This window comes from Amphiura filiformis, chromosome 4, assembly GCF_039555335.1.
Source record: "Amphiura filiformis chromosome 4, Afil_fr2py, whole genome shotgun sequence".
Lineage (NCBI taxonomy): Eukaryota > Metazoa > Echinodermata > Ophiuroidea > Amphilepidida > Amphiuridae > Amphiura > Amphiura filiformis.
This window is the reverse complement of record NC_092631.1, coordinates 73,289,134-73,305,773: the sequence shown is the minus strand read 5'-3', so window position 1 is coordinate 73,305,773 and position 16,640 is coordinate 73,289,134. Positions and strand designations below refer to the sequence as shown.

Genomic DNA, 16,640 nt, shown 5'->3' with positions numbered 1-16,640 from the left:
AACGATGTGCGCATCGGCCATCGGCGCAGATCGGCGTGACGTCAAATGACGACATCCCAGGTGTACTCGCAAAGGCTTATGGGATTTACCGAAAGGTCAATCTATTTCCAATCATGTTTTGAAGACATAAAATCGATAATATAATTATTTCCACCTGACATTCGACATAATTTTTTGTCAGCAAACAAAATCATGATTAACTGAATCATATATTGAAGATTATTCTACTTCGAATAATAGGCCTAATTGGAGTAGGCCTAGGCCTGTTGGGCCTACATGGCCCTTAAGCCGTTAGCATTGTCTAAGCAGGCATACTGCCCAACAAGATGATGAAATATTTTCTATTGTGTTACCAAAGTGTCACGAGCAAAAATCACTGATGCTGAAACCAACGAGGCATACCAGATCGGATAGGCCTAGGCCTACTTGTACAACTTGTGAAACGTCAACGAGTCGATAGCAGCAACCAAAAGGAAACACATAAAGGTATAATTGTATTAAAAAGTCATTAAATTTTGTACAATCAATAAACTATCAATGCCAAATTGGTATTAGCTGCTATTCTCCCTGGGCATGCAACATTGATCATATTGGTCCCGGCGCGGTGACTGGTAAGTCTGCTGTATCGTAAGTACATATATCTGTTACATAATGTTCGCATTTAAACTTGATCGAGAAATATATAGCTTCTATCCACGACAACACAATATAGAGATAGAGCATGGAACTAGAACTATTTCAGTCAATTAATCGTTGCCAATTTTTAAACGCATTAAAACAGTTCAGCAATTCTTTGTGAAGTTTAATGCTACCAAAATATATTTTGATGACTTCTCTGTATATATATCTTCAGAGCAAAGCTTGCAATTTTTAAAGAGATACTACCAACAATTCACCGACTAGCTTTTTTTGGTAAATTCGCCGTAGAAGTGATGACGTAACAGGTAGATGAATACAATTTTTTAATATATCGCCCTGCACTACAACGTTCATATCATGCTGATCACTCGCACCTGGTCCTGTGTTATAAACTAGGGTACCTTTGTGTTACATGTCACAGATTGTTGAAAATCAGAGCATGGAGGTAGTAGAGAAGGAGAAAGTTCGCACACATTCTATTGTACAATCATAATTGCCGCCCTTTGAGGTTTCCAGATCAACGTTTTGATTATGTAACACGATTATCACTTACAATCTTTTGTGTTGTATACATACATGATCGCACACTTGTGTGCGCTATAAATATGATGAAACAGCATAAGTCATTCTAACTTGATGAAAATGATGCACATTATGCTTTACATCTCTTTTATTGTCTAGTTTAAAAGAGGGCTCAGGACGCGGTTTATTTTGAAACCTCGGGGGAGGAACAATTGTTAAAGTTTTGGGTAAGCAAATAAAATCGGACCAACCCGGGCAGTACCGGGCAACACTGAGATACATCTCGTTTGGTGGGAGTATAATTCAACTCGTCAATGCGCACTTTATTTTAATAAGATCTTCGTATTTTTAAAACAGTGGTTAAAACAATTTTACCCGTCCTTAAAATGTGTGTGAACTGCACTATTCCATAATAAACTATTTAGAAACATTCTGGAACAACATGTTTCAACATATTAATCGTAAAAAACATCATATATTAAATGAAATATGAATATTCAAGTTCAACAGCTAAGTAAATGTATGCGCATCCATAATACATGTTTTGCGTATACGTGATTTACTTGTTACTAAATATGAACCCCCCATGAGACGGAGTCATTCCAGAAATTATCGGCGATGATCATTAGATCAAAGGTATATCTGTCTCTATTTTGTATACAATAGGATTCACGTAATGAGCTTAACGCGAGCTCACTTGCTTACTTACTGAGTTCATTTTAGCAATAATAGTGATATACGGTATTTGAATAGCATAATGACGAAGCTTTGAAAAAATATACAGTTTGTTTACGTTTTGCCCAACGTTAAAATATACAGGGTGTGCCAAATACAGTGTTATTTCGATGCATCGAAATTGGATTGAATCATAATGATTTTGTGGCAATTTTCATTTTGATACAGGAGTAGGTCGAATTGGAATCAAAATTACATAAATTTTTCATGAATCGAATTGAATTGGAATCAAAATTATTTTCTAAATTGGGAAATTGAATTTGAATGGAATCGAATATACACCAATTTTGCATCCATTTTGATTCTACATTTCGATCCTAGACCCACTCTCCATCAATCCAAAACCCACTTCCCATCACTCTCAACAGTTGACTATACATGTACTTAAAGAAATGTTTTCCAACCCCCACCCCCCCACCCCAATGTCAAAAAGAAATCTACGCCACTGATTAAAAACCATACCAATGTTTTGCTCTCATCTTAAGGATACAATAAAAATTCCCTTTAAAAGGGAAGGCCAGCCTCAATGCAGAAGAGGTCTTGTAAATAGTTTGGGTCACCGTGAAAGGCATTTTTAGGATCACGCTTACATCCATGTTACATGACAGTTCACCAAACCATCAATGGTGAGAACATGCACACTGAAACAGCAAAAACATTAACTCCTATAACTCCTGTCAACTCTTTAATTCATTACTCCAAATTGTTCTGTATTTTTGTCTTTACTGCTTTTTACCCATGCTTATTATTAAAAGTAAGACAATTTATTTATCTATAAGTGCATATCAAATGGGTACATTGTTCAATACTATAGGCCTACATGCATAAATTATGCCCATATTATAGCTAGGCCCTAAAATCTTTATTTTGCATCGGATTTTTCCTGTTGAAAAGACAAAACTGATGTTTATGATAATAACTATTTCATCAATAACAATTTGAGTCATTTTTATCCATAAAACGACACAGGATAGGATAGATAATTACTTTGACATCAATATCGTCCAAATGATGAAGATTTTGATTCTTAGATCTGTTATCAACATGATATCACACTGTTCAGCGGTCAAGGACCCCGGATCAAGGACACTGAAATGACATAATTCATGAATTGGTGATGTAATATTCTTCTGCTGACCATATGATGCTGTATATTAACTATTATTGTTACGTTTAGGCCTATACCTAGAACTTTTAAAGTCATAATTAATTCAAACATAACTTTGGTAATACTCACTCGTTTTCATTCGTTGAAACGGCAAAACATACTTACTTTTCCTTACAAATCGAATTACGATAATTTAAAAAAAATTCCACCACAAGAAATTTAAAAAAAAGTCATTCCAATACCAATAAAAGTTAACCTCTTGAGCAAACTGACCCCATCCCAGAAATATATACCAGCCCCGAATGGGCTGGCGAAAAAGAAGAATTTGACCAGTTTCCGACATACTTGAGTTATAGGTAACAAGGTCAAAGGTCAAAATTTGGGTCCACAGTCGTTTTCAATGGAAATATGCTCCAATTTTAATTCGACTGGTCTCAAATGTTCCTTTCGCAAAAATAAATAAAAATAAGAAAAGTTGCATTGTATTGGATGTTTTGATAGGTAACATTACAAAATAGGTCAAGGTCAATACGGCTCTATGGAATTTGATTTTCTTGGCCATGTTACCAGGGTATAACAAGCCACTGGTCAGATATGGCAAATTATTCTTTTGGGCGAAAATCGCGAAGCGATTTTCGACCATATTGCGCTGGGTTTTGTACTACTTACTTCTTCACGGCGTTTCAGAATAAAAATGAAATATTCGTGCTGTCTATGTAATCAGGAAACTACAGAGGCGATAGTGTCCATTTAAATTTGTCATTACTACTTCATGTTGATATTCAAACAGTGCTATAAAGTTGTCTTACCAAGGAATATGTTTGTATTAAAAGAAATAATTGTTTTACAGCTTCCATGAACTAGCATTACTTTTATGCAAATCAGAAAATTGCAACAGATATTTTTCATTTCTCTCAGACTGAGCGGTATTGCCAGATTGTACGTACAGTTGGGCTACATTAATAGCCTCATTATAGTTTTATTGATACTGGCAAACTACTTGCTTGCATGTGCTTGTTGTTTTACTATAGCGTATAGAATATGTTAATGATACTTGGCCTTCACTTGGCTCTGCTGATGTAACATCAGTAACGCCCTCACTCAGGCTTGCTGGTTTAACGAGAATCCTTTAATCGGTGTAAATGAATAAGTGGAGCTAAAAGGCGCAAGGTACCATTCGGAAGTAAATTATTATACATGTACCGTGCCAATTGGACTTTCTGAAGGGGGGGGGGTAAGATGAGCTGTAAATCTGTGTATATACTAGATTGAGAGACCTGATACTGCTAATAGGCCTAATATCTGGGTAAACGTGGAAGTTAACTAAAGAACGTCATTTATATTATGACACATTTAAAGCTAAAGACAAAAATGACATGTGAAAATGTTATTCTGATGAAATTTATTGTTAGAACACGGAGATAAAATAGCATTTGTTAGAAGATTTATGCACTTCTCACAACACACGCAAGTCATTATCATGGTCATCATGATATCAGGTAAATTACACGATTTGATCACGCACTAAAAACTTCACACTGTGGAGAGGACATTTACAACCATGCATGACTCATAGATGGATCGATATGAATATTTAGTAGGTACCGAGATTACCCAATCAGCGCACAATGCCAGTAATTGATCACGCATGCAGCAAGTACCACTGATAATGCACTACTGGTTACGTCATGCGTGATTTTCAGTGATAGAGCACGGTGGTTTTCGGTAAATGATAGACACCTAAATATGGTAATTTTGCAAACATCTATTGATTTTTATTGGTTGAAATTGCACACGTGTTGTTTTGTTTACATGGCCTTTAAAATGAGACCGGTTCACAAAATATTTGAGCACGGGAAAGGAATATAGCGGGTTCATTAAAAATATTGGTTCCCAGTGTTGCACAGTAGCTAGGTGACCGTGTTATGGCTATGTAATTACCAGTTGCTCGGGCTTAATATCAGTTGGAAGATGAGTTAGTAAAATAGTAATATTGCACAGTAATTTCTTATAATAAAATTTTAAAATACACCTAGTTTTGAGAAGCTGAAGGGTAGCTGAATGTGGTGCTGAAGATATACGATAGAGCTAAGTGTGTTAAATCGGGTGAAGTTTTTTGGGTCCCTATACGTGCTCTGTGTGTTGCTGTGTGAGTGGGCCAAACATGGCTGAGGCAATTAGTGGAAGATGTCCGCCTAGTTTTCGTAACACTTGACTTTCATTTACCTGTGTTTTCATTGGTCAATAATCTAATGACATTCATATTTTGTTATGGATATGACTGATGCACATAAACTTATTTACATAATAATGTCAACGTAATAACTACTGTGTTATGATGGTGCTTTTATGTTATCTCGATCTTTATAAGATTCTTTTTCCAGTATTATTAAAATTACAAAACTACATTGCATGTGTCTGTAGTAATTATTTGTGTTTCTTTTGAACCACCCTTTTGACAACAATTGCCTATCAAGAATTATGCAGTGTGTTTTTACTACATGCCCTACTTGTCATTTGACAAACGTACAAACGTGCTTATTATGAACAATCCCATTTATAAAAACAGTTCGAATAAAATAACTACACCTTTATCTTGGCACTTCCTCAGTGGCTCGCCCTATTCCTTTTTAAAGGAATTTTTATTATTAAATGCTTTTGCAAGCGGAACAATATGAGACCATATCTTATCAAAATCGGAGAATTTTCCATTTTCCCTCCTGTAGGGTCAAAATTTGACCCTTTCCCCTGTAACTCCAGAAATGTACATCGGAGATAGGACAAACTATACTTTTTGCGATTCCTTATGATGAGAGGCATACACTGGTATGGTTTTTTTAAGCAAGATTTGACCAAATTTGAAATTTTACCACTGCGGCCATTTTGGATTTATGCTAATTAGGCACTGTTGGATGTTTTGGGACTTTATATGTTTTTGTGTTAGCTCTTGGGAGATGGATGCATGCGAAATGGATTCTAATGCAATGGATGATTTTTTAATTTGATTGGCCCATCTAGACATATATCAGTGACACATCAGTGAAATCATCTAGTTTTCTAGTAAGATGACACCTCATCTGTCACAACCGCTCATTCCAACGCTGATTAATTTAACTTGGAACATAGAGAGGTATCAAGGAAAATGTGCCGAAATTGTCATTTTCTGCGCTGTATGTAGCAAAGGCCTATTGATTCTGTAGCTTGTACCCTTATCCCGGCTCTCTCCTGTTTGTTATAATGCAAAGCTCTATGGTAAATTTGACATTTTTCATTTGGAACCTTCTCAGTTTTCATGTTCCAAGGAAGATTACTCGGCCATACACATGAATAGGTGATTATAAATGACAAATGAAGTGACATTGTTGATGTGGTAGAGGGGAGAACAATGTGCAACAATGTCCAATTATGTTTCACATTGCTAAAATCAGATGTATCAAAATGTTCACATTTGAGGATTTAAGTATATAAACTGGGCTCAAAAAGAAAGAAATCTGTGAGTAAGTGGAATAGTGTTTCTTGAAGAAAGTGTGTGAAAAGCTGAAGCAGCCCCGTACTACACTATTCCACTTACTCTTTGGAAATTATCACTTGTATAAGGATCTTGTACGCATTCTCACAGATTTCTTTTGCTGGGTGCCAATTATTCGCCTGTGAATGTGGTCCATGAAGCTGTTCCGTGTCAGTGCATTTTGCTGTTGTGTCAGTTGGACAACTGCTTGGTTACTGATATGTGTTTAGAGTAAAGTATTGAAGAAATTCTGTGTATACTTTTGGTTCATTTTATGGACAGGATTTTAAGATATGACCATGTGAAAAATTATAAGTTTCTTTTTGAGGCCAGTCATAAGCTTCTATCTTATATAATAGTTAGCCCTAAAGATGAGAGAATTTGAACTTTGTGGTGCCCTGTCACGCTTGTTTGTTAATACTGTAAATTATGCAAAAAGAGTATAGTAGGTCTACATCTCATGTTAGAAAATGTGTGGCGTTCAATAGGAATGAGTCGAATGTCGAGGATATTGATTTCTAGAGTACTATAATTCTCAATGATGGTACCCGTCACTACCAGACATGACTCATTTCGCTTTATCGCATCATAAATGGTGAAATTTATCAGATGACATCTAAGTACCAAACCTAAAGCATCACAGTAATAATGGTAAATAATTGTCAAACTAAGTTCAGTGTTATAGTATATAATGTATCATTGTCGAATTCTAAATTTTATGTTAGTTTCGTAATGTTTGAATAGGAAAAGATCAAAACTAAAGACAGAATTTATTTTTAGATTTTCAAAAGAAGATTGAACAATGTGGCAAATTAAAGGTCTGGAAGACACGTAGATCAACCATAATAGTTTTATATGTTGACTACACATCATGTGACACACACCACCTTGGCCTACATTGTATGCCCCAATAATTGCAAATTCTATACACGACTTAATTATTACGTATGAGCTAGACAAAAATGGAACACCGATGTTTTTGCTTGCTAGTGACTCTAAATGCCCTCCTGAACAACATATTCTAAAAAAAAAAAAAAGGGCACAGGGGAAATGTTAATTTGCATATTTCCAAAATAGACGCTAATGCAGGCCTTAAATTTCGAAATTGGGGGAATGTGGATAAAAATCATATAATTGTGTTGATCTCATTATTAGGATTCAGAAAAAGTATAGTTTGACCAATCTCCGATGTATACTCCACATTCCAGAAAAATACAACATACATTTTTTGGGATTAAAAGATTATCAAGTTCTGCCAAATGAAACATGCTCATTCCTATACCATTCATTTAGTCCTAACTGGAGATAAAAGAAAAAGTTCACTGTTTTACTTATTTCTTGAAAAAAGAGCCAAAAACATGCATTTTCGGCATGTTTTCTGACAATAGAGTCACAAAAATCAAAGACTTGGAACAAAAAAAAAAGCATTGAAAATCTTGAGTATTATGCCAAAATTTTGCTCTAATTTTCACTTTTTTGTGTTACTTTTAATTAAATGGTTGGTTTTAAGAATGAAACATATCTTTTCAAAAAATTAAAATGCATAAACTGAAATTAGTCTTAGTACAACATGTACAAGTCGTCAAGGCTTGATTGTCACAGCATACGAAAAACACCCTAAAAGCACGTTTTTGGCTCTTATTTTGCTATTGCTATATCGCGGGTATTTTGTTACCTGGGTAACATCACAAAATAGATCAAGATTAACATGATTCAATGGGTTTTGAATTTGTTTTTCCTGTTTTCGGACTTTTACAGAAAATACCATGGATAAGCTATTCGTGTCCCTGGTTATTGCGTCCCAAATCTTGGCTATTGCTACTCTGGTGTTATTGGGATTCTGGACCGGTGTGACGCTAGGGGGATTTGCTTGGGACGGCTCCATGAAACATTTCAATTTTCACCCATTGTTAATGGTATTAGGAATGGTGATATTAAACGGAGATGGTAAGTAAGAGTAGGCCTACTCCCGGGGCCTACTATCTGAGAGTAGGCCTACGTACAGATTTTTAATTGATGGTACGTCCGGGTATTCATCAAAATACATAATTATGCATGTGGCCATTGTTGTGTAATTGATGCATTCTTTTGATTTCACGAGGAACTCTTGATAAACTTGATGCTATCATTGATTTACATGTACAGCCCCTCTTCCCTAGTAAAAGTGGCACAATTGTGATTTTAGCCTTTCGTTGTTAAGTAAGCATATCTCGAGATTAAAACAAGCAAATTGAACAAACTAAACGGCATTTGAGAGCTAAGACTATGCCCTTGACGTCGATGTAAGCATTATGTCACAATGGTATTTTCTAATTGCCACAGAGGGCGCTTTTCACTTGCACAATTTTTTTTTGAGACAGGCTGTATTGGAAATGAAGTACTGGACATTTTGGCAGTTTGCAAATGCAAAAAGGTGAAATCAAAACAGATATTCTGACAAAACTATAATATATAGACCCACACGATGTGCCTTACAGAGGTGGGAAATATCTTTCTTTAGCAAACTATATTAGTTTGAAACGCTAAAAATGAATTCCGAAAAAAGCTCGTGGGCGAAGTTTAGGCCTATAAAAATAAAAAATCTTACACTTAAAAGACACAATTTCATGCCTAATTTCAGCACCAGGATTAAAAAAAAAATGTATATCCAAGCACTATGTTTTAACTGACATTTCTGAAGGAAAAAATATTGCGTTATATATATATGACCGAGAAAATTAATTTCATAGCAAAAAGGTGTATCTCTTAATTGTGCTGATTTCAACATGTATCGATCGACTTTTAGAGCGACGTGACTCGAGCCAAGCCAAAATACCGAGTTCTGAGTGCCTAGCCTAATTAAAATTGTTAGCTTTTTTCAACCGTAGACGTCTATGGACCCCAAAATCTGACCTTTGACCTTTTTGCCTTTAACTCGAAAACTGTATGTCAGAGACACGTCAAACTATACTTTTTCTGAATCCTTATGATGAGAGCAAAAGTTTTAAAAAGATTTGACCAACTTTGAAATTTCATCCACTGCATAAGCGGTCATTTTGTATTTATGCAAATTAAACACTTGTTGCACTAATTGGATTTCCGGGGACTTTTGATGTGTTATTAAAAAAATTCTGAAATGAATGGTGATTAAATGGGTTATGTTGCAATAAATGGTGAGTTAACCGCTTATTTTTCTTAATGTGACTAGCCTACATGCAAATTTTCCTGGGTAGGATTAATTAAGCCTATGTTCAACGGAGGGGCATGAAAACTAGTGTCACTGGCACTATAACAGCCCTAGCTGTTATATTGATTTTGTAAATAGTAAAATGCGACTATACCTATTTTCTGTTCTTCCTTCCTTCAGGAATCCTGGTATTTCGTTTCTTCCCCATGTTTTCCAAGTACACGTCCAAGCTCATTCATCTGATTCTACAAGGCATCGTAGTAATCATGGGTGGCATCGCATTGAAGGCATCCTTCGCTTATCAAAATGCCAATAACTGGGATAACGTACACACGGTACATAGCTGGGTTGGTTTCACTACATATCTCATGTTTGGACTTCAGGTACGTAGAACATTGTAGAACAGCCTGCAGGACGTTAAGACCACACTCTTACCAATACATTTTCCCGGGACATTTTCAGAACAAAATGATTGATTTTCATCAGTTTTTAAAAGGAAGTCTCTGTCAATCACAACATTATGCCGTATATGTAAGAAAAATAATTATCAAGCACAGATCGCGTGGTTTTATTTAAAACAAACTTATTATTGACTATAAAAACGAATAAAAACATCCGTCTCTCAACACGCGATATTCACCGAAATTGTCCAGTGCAATGACGTCCCAGTGATACAATGAAGGCTGACGATAACCATGACGTCATTGCACTATCAGACAATTTCAGTGCGGGAATGTTGAATATCGCGTGGTGAGAGCCGACTGTTTTTATTCGTTTTTATCATGGTCAGTATGAGTTTGTTTTAAATAAAACCATCTGATTCGTGCTTGATAATTATTTTTCTAACATATAAGGCATAATGTTGTGATTGCCGGAGACTATAAAAAGAAATGGGTAATGGTGAATCCAACGGACGAGGACAAAAAACCTCATAATGGATCAATAAATGATACAAGAGGGTACTTTGGAACAACTGGAAAGAGAAAGGTACACCAACTTCACATCATGGGGAAACAAGTCAGACTAGACAGTACGCAGAGGGGGACAAAAAACAACCAATGTAGGCATAGAAGTAGGTAAAGTTCGATAGTCAAAAATGACCAATTCCAAGGCCCGGTTCCAAGGCCCACAGAAGTGTTAAACATGCGTACCCCGGCCCGGGTGCGTGCTGCTCGTGCCCCTACCCTACGCCACTGGTCATAACGATGTATTAAGGATAAGATACATAATTTACCGACAAGTGACTCATTTCGGAATGCGATCATGAATTTTGAAGGAAAAAAAAGTTCCCACAGGCTTCGTTGGGATTCGAACCAGCGATGATTACGCGTCTAGCCCTTTACCGCTCGGCCACGGTGGCAGTTGAGTGGAGGAGTGTAATGATAAATGATAAATCTCATAATGCCATCTTTAGCCTTTTGTTTACAAAAAAAAGACGCGTTTTGTAAAGATAGATTAGCCGTTTTATGCATAAAGAGCACGAACGTTTGGTAAAGGTTTCAAACAAATAATAAAGACACTGATGTGATGATGAAATTGCGTAAGTCGGGAAATATCTGCGTCACAATGTTTTGTTTTTGGTTTTAGGAATTTGACCTTAAAATCATTCGAAATCAACAAAAGATATTTCAACAGTATATGGCCTCATTCTTTCTCTAGAATGTTTTGTACATGTATGTGAAATAGCTTCAACAATGGTTCGCTGCACAATGGTAAAAACAGCCTTGACCTAAAAAAGGGCGAGAGGTACCATATTTACCGATTCAGGCTAAATTTAAAATTGATATAAAACGTTTGTTTTTGATCGATTACAAAATTAATTTTGTCATATAAAGAAATTGTGTCTGGCGTGAATTACACTACAGTTTTTTATTCTTAGGACTCTTTAACTTCTTTAAATAATTTTTTTAATGATAGAGTGAATCCCCTGGCCCTCTATAAGTACGCACAAAAGATCGAGTCCCCTTAATATGTTTGTGTCTTTTATATTTACAGTGGATTTGTGGATTTTTAATATTTTTCTTTCCAAAACTCTCCGGGGGTTTCCGCGGTGCCTATATGCCTTTGCATCGGTATTTCGGCTTGGCTCTATTTGCTTTAGCAATCGTATCGACCATATCTGGCATACAAGAGACAATCATGTTTCAGACCAAGGTGTAAGTTATTCATTCATATTCATTTTATTTCCGTTCATTTTTTATCCATCATCATGAAAACACACACACAAAACTAAACACAACAAAAACTGATGGAGGAAGTATGGCTAAAGTAAAAATCCCCATGATTCAGTTGAATCCCCGTTAAATAAGATATCTAAGATTTTAAGTTTTAGGCCAAAATACCAAATTGTAGGCTACATAATGCAATCCCCAATAAATCTTGTCCCCCTGAATCCTCCGCAGGATAAATATTCTGGTGTCGCCACCGATTGGTTAAGTACAGAAGCATACTTTTTACTGGAAATATGTGTCTTGTCTTAAGGGGCCTAGAATGAGCGTTTATGGCGTTTCGACAGTATTTTTTGTGGGACATGAGAGCACCCCAGACGTATCGAATTGCATTCTGAATACGAAGCATGTCTTTCTGATATCAAATAATTTTCATTTTTGAAATTCACGATATAATACAAATTTTATGACAAATTATTAAAATTTGATATTTTTCAAATTTTTGATATATAACAGTCCTCGAAATAATTTTTTATAAATCTAATGATATATTCTTAAAGTGTATGTAGCTGGGAGGAAAAGCCGACGATCAATTGAAAATTTTGACCTTTTATATTGAAGATATGGATTTTTTCCCAAAAAGACCTTTTTTTTTGTTTTTTTGGGGAAAAAATCCACATCTTCAATACGAAAGGTCAAAATTTTCAATTGATCGTCGGCTTTTCATCCCACCTTCATACACTTTAAGTATAAATCATCAGATTTATAAAGTTTATTTATCAAAAATATCAATTTTTAATGATTTGCCATAAAATGTGTATTACATTGCGAATTTCAAAAAATCAAAATTATTTGATATCAGAAGGACATTCTTCGTATTCACAATGCATTTCGATAATATGTCTGATGTGCTCTAATGTCCCACAATAAATACTGTCCAAACGTTCATACCCCTTCCCTTAAGGGGTCTCGTAGCCTTTTAAATCATGGACCTATTATTCCTTATGAAATTACGCTAAAGTGGACTGTCGCCCATTGGACTATCTATGTCTTTAGGCCTATTGCAGGGGAAGAATGTCCAAAATAGCTTCCCCCTTTCGGATTGCCAAAACCTTCCTGTGTGCGCGATATAAACTTTTTACGCTGCGAAACTTGAAAAGGAAAAAAACCCATATCGAATCCCCTTTCAACCAGTCAAATAAGTTTTGGCTCATATGGAAAGGTTTCTATACAAAACGATTCTCTTATAAACCATCATGCGCACAGTTTCCACCTCGATACACATGAGCACACATTTTCCTCCAAGAGCTTCCAAGCAGAAAACAACAAGCAGTGAATGTCTCCACCACAGTATTTGATTACACTACACGGTTGAGTGCATAGCAATGTGAGAGCTGTGGAGCTTCTAGCTGAAAAATGGGCCTCTTTGATTGGTTCTTGTCGAAACCTCAAGTGTTCCCTTCATCCAATCAGAATTTTTTTAAATATTAAACGAGAGCTAACACTTCCTCCTAAACACTTTTCGTCACTAGGTCAACAGATAACGCAATTCAATGTTATAGCAAGGCGAATGTGGTAAATCTGTTGAAAACTACCTATCCAAGCACATTTTTGACCAAAATGTAGGTTTTAAAAGTCAAAACCTCAAGTGTTCCTTACAATATTTGTCAAATTTTATGTCATTAAATGTCATTAAATGAAAAAGTGTTCCCTTCATCCAATCAGACTTTTTTTATATTAAACGAGAGCTAACACTTCCCCCTAAACACTTTTCGTCACTAGGTCAACAGATAACGCAGCGTGGCACACTGGTTAAGATCTTTGCCTTTGGTGCGAGAGGTCCCGGGTTCAATTGCCCGCAGGACCCTGCACCCCCCCCAAAAATCAAAGAAAAAAATCTCCGTTCTCCCTGTGGTTCATCTGGTAATGGCGGGGCAGATGATCCATATGAAAGACCTCGTTTACGGGTGGTTCCGATCAGGGTAACGCCCGATTGTCGGCTACACTTCCCTGTCCTGTAAAAATACCCCGACCAGCTATCTACGGCGACCCCCTTCGTTCACCAGGTCACTTGTGCCTGGCCGAAGTTTCGTCAGCGTTATCTCCTAGATTTCAGCTGCTAATGCCTAGATATGCCCGACATAAAAAAAAAGCAAAAAAACGCAATTCAATGTTATAGCAAGGCGAATGTGGTAAATCTGTTGAAAACTACCTATCCAAGCACATTTTTGACCAAAATGTAGGGTTTAAAAGTCAAAACCTCAAGTGTTCCTTACAATATTTGTCAAATTTTATGTCATTAAATGAAAAAGCACACTTATATTGTCCATACACTAGCGTCACTAGAATGAGCAATGGCCAATTCTCTTTAAATTGCAAATCTTGTGAAAAAAGTTACTATTTTCGCCTGTTTTGTCATACGGTTGTAAATTCAATGAACTATGACTTTGCTAAAAGAGCTCTTACAAATTGGTATGAATCATGCTAACAGATAACATTCATTTTGATACTCATTCTGTGTGTATTTTTATCAATTTCAGACCAAAAGGCAGAATGTACAACGACAGACAACTAATTGGTGATATTATGGGATTAGTAATTGTCGCGTTTGCACTGATAGTTGGTTACCTTGTTACGAACAAAGGATACCAGCGGAAGGAGAACCCCCTAGAAAATGACGGCGAAAAACAGTCATTAGTTGGTAGCAGTAGGGTAGCCAATGGTTGGGCAGGCGTGGCAGAGAGCCCCCACTGACAAAAATGAAAATAACAAGAATATTTCATATATAGAATGCTTAAAGATAGATAACTATAATATAAATAAAAAACATATCCTGAAAAGTATAAATGAATATAACGTGTACTTTGACAGTTTAAAGCACTAACCCGATGCTGTAAGTCTTGGTAAATGGACAATATTCGTTAATTTATCTAATTATGCAAATGAGATGCAAAGCATAACAAAAAATTATATTTGATTGATAGATAAATGTAAAGAACATATCCTAAAAATTAGAAGTGATTGTTTGAAGCACTAACTTGTACTATAAGTCTTGAAAAATTGGCGAAATTCGTTAATTTTAACTAATTAATTATGAAAAAACCAGACATAGTTTCAATGTCAAATGCTTATAAAATAGATTGCCAAGATTTTAGATGGAAATAACAATAATGCTATAGAGGGTATGTAATACGACGACGTCACTCATAACAAAGTCATCCTCATTTAAATAAAATTCTGGCCTCCATAAGGTACCACGGGGAAATTCGCATGATAATACAATAAAACGTGTGATAGATATGAATGGTTGTGGAATCGATCTAGAGACCTGTCCCTCTGTCATCTTATGTTTTCTTAGAACTGTCCTCCAGCATGGCTGCCATTTCAATTATTATACCGTTCCGGTTGGTTTATTGCATACACTCTATAGATATGGAAAAAGATGCTGTAAGTCTTGGTAAATGGACATGTGGGTGAGATATTAAAAGTAATGAAAAACATCTATCAAATATTTTAATTCTTTTGGCATGTTTTGCTATTTACAAATCCAGAACAATATACAATTATATTAGAAAAGCTATACAATATTGGTGTTATTTATTCAGAAAATAAAAAGAATTGATCAAATAATGTTGAATACAAGCCTGAGAATAAATATAGATAAAGAAAAATGGAATTATTATGGAATATATTGGAATATGTAGTAACATGTTATGATAAAATATTTACAATAATGGTACGAAACAGAAAAAGAGAACGAATATATAAAATAAAAGTGTAAGCTAGACAATTTATTGTTGAAGATAAAATTTTTTAATTTTTTATCTTATTTTTATTTTATTTTTAAAAATAAATAAAAAAGGACAATAAAAAGAGAGTTTCATATAATAAAACAAGTTAAATAATACTGAAATGTCTTTAATTTTGTGTCCTATAACAAAACCAATACTAACAGAATGGTCAACTGCAGATCCGTCGGATAACGCTTTTTCAATGGGAAATGAACTTTGCTGCTTGGATGATGTCACGATGAGGTTAGCATTCATTCCGTATTGAAGAGCGTGTTCCGACGGATCTGCACTCGACCGGCCTCTAAAGTGTCACCTTCACCTAAAAATGCCGACATAATTCAAAAACACAATTCAATATACAATAATTGTACAATCAATATCACTTAAATAAAAATCCTAAAAATGCTGTCCACCCACATTGCACGACCTCTTCTACGTTGAAAGCTGGCTTTTAAATTGTCTTAACACAACATTATGCCTTATCAAGCACGAATCACGTGATTTTATTTAAAAGAAACTCATAAGGACCTTAAAAACAAATAAAAACAGCCGTCTCTCACCACGAGATATTCAATTTTCCCGGACACCGAACATAATTGCCTGTGCAATGACGTCCCATCCAGCAATATAATGAACGCTTACGACAATTGAGCACAAATAACCATGACGTCATTGTCCTAGACAATTTCGGCGCGGGAATTTTGAATATCGCGTGTTGAGAGCCGGCTGTTTTTATTCATCATTTTATGGTCAATATGAGTTTGTTTGAAATAAAACCATTTAAGGGTAGACGAGGTATTGTTGGTCGAAGCAACGATTTTCATTATCTAGATCAATATATTATTGAAAAATAACACCTTGATGTTTTGCAAAGGTTCATTCTACAAATCGTATACTTTGCAAACTTGCGTAATTTATTGTTGTTAATGAGTTATGTACGTTTTACAAAAGTGTTGTTGTATCAGCCCTCTTTACAACGTAACTCAAGAACTGCAGCACCTAT

The 16,640-nt window shown here is 35.6% G+C and overlaps 1 protein-coding gene across 1 annotated transcript; it reads left to right on the top strand.

Annotated features, from left to right (window-relative positions):
- The first annotated feature begins 397 nt into the window (after positions 1 to 397).
- Positions 398 to 15,270, top strand: LOC140151386 (transmembrane ascorbate-dependent reductase CYB561-like). The gene is made up of 5 exons (XM_072173705.1): positions 398 to 486; positions 8,271 to 8,459; positions 9,859 to 10,061; positions 11,674 to 11,834; positions 14,387 to 15,270. The coding sequence occupies exons 2-5, from the start codon at positions 8,279 to 8,281 to the stop codon at positions 14,598 to 14,600; spliced, it is 759 nt and encodes a 252-aa protein (XP_072029806.1). The 5' UTR covers positions 398 to 486; positions 8,271 to 8,278; the 3' UTR covers positions 14,601 to 15,270.
- The last annotated feature ends 1,370 nt before the right edge of the window (positions 15,271 to 16,640 follow it).

What these genes read in the sequence shown, in the direction of transcription:
- LOC140151386 (XM_072173705.1), top strand. Translation starts at nt 8,279, where the DNA reads ATGGATAAGCTATTCGTGTCCCTGGTTATTGCGTCCCAAATCTTGGCT. An exon ending in ATCTCATGTTTGGACTTCAG is followed by an intron (nt 10,062 to 11,673) that starts GTACGTAGAACA and finishes TTATATTTACAG; the next exon opens with TGGATTTGTGGATTTTTAAT. An exon ending in ATCATGTTTCAGACCAAGGT is followed by an intron (nt 11,835 to 14,386) that starts GTAAGTTATTCA and finishes TATCAATTTCAG; the next exon opens with ACCAAAAGGCAGAATGTACA.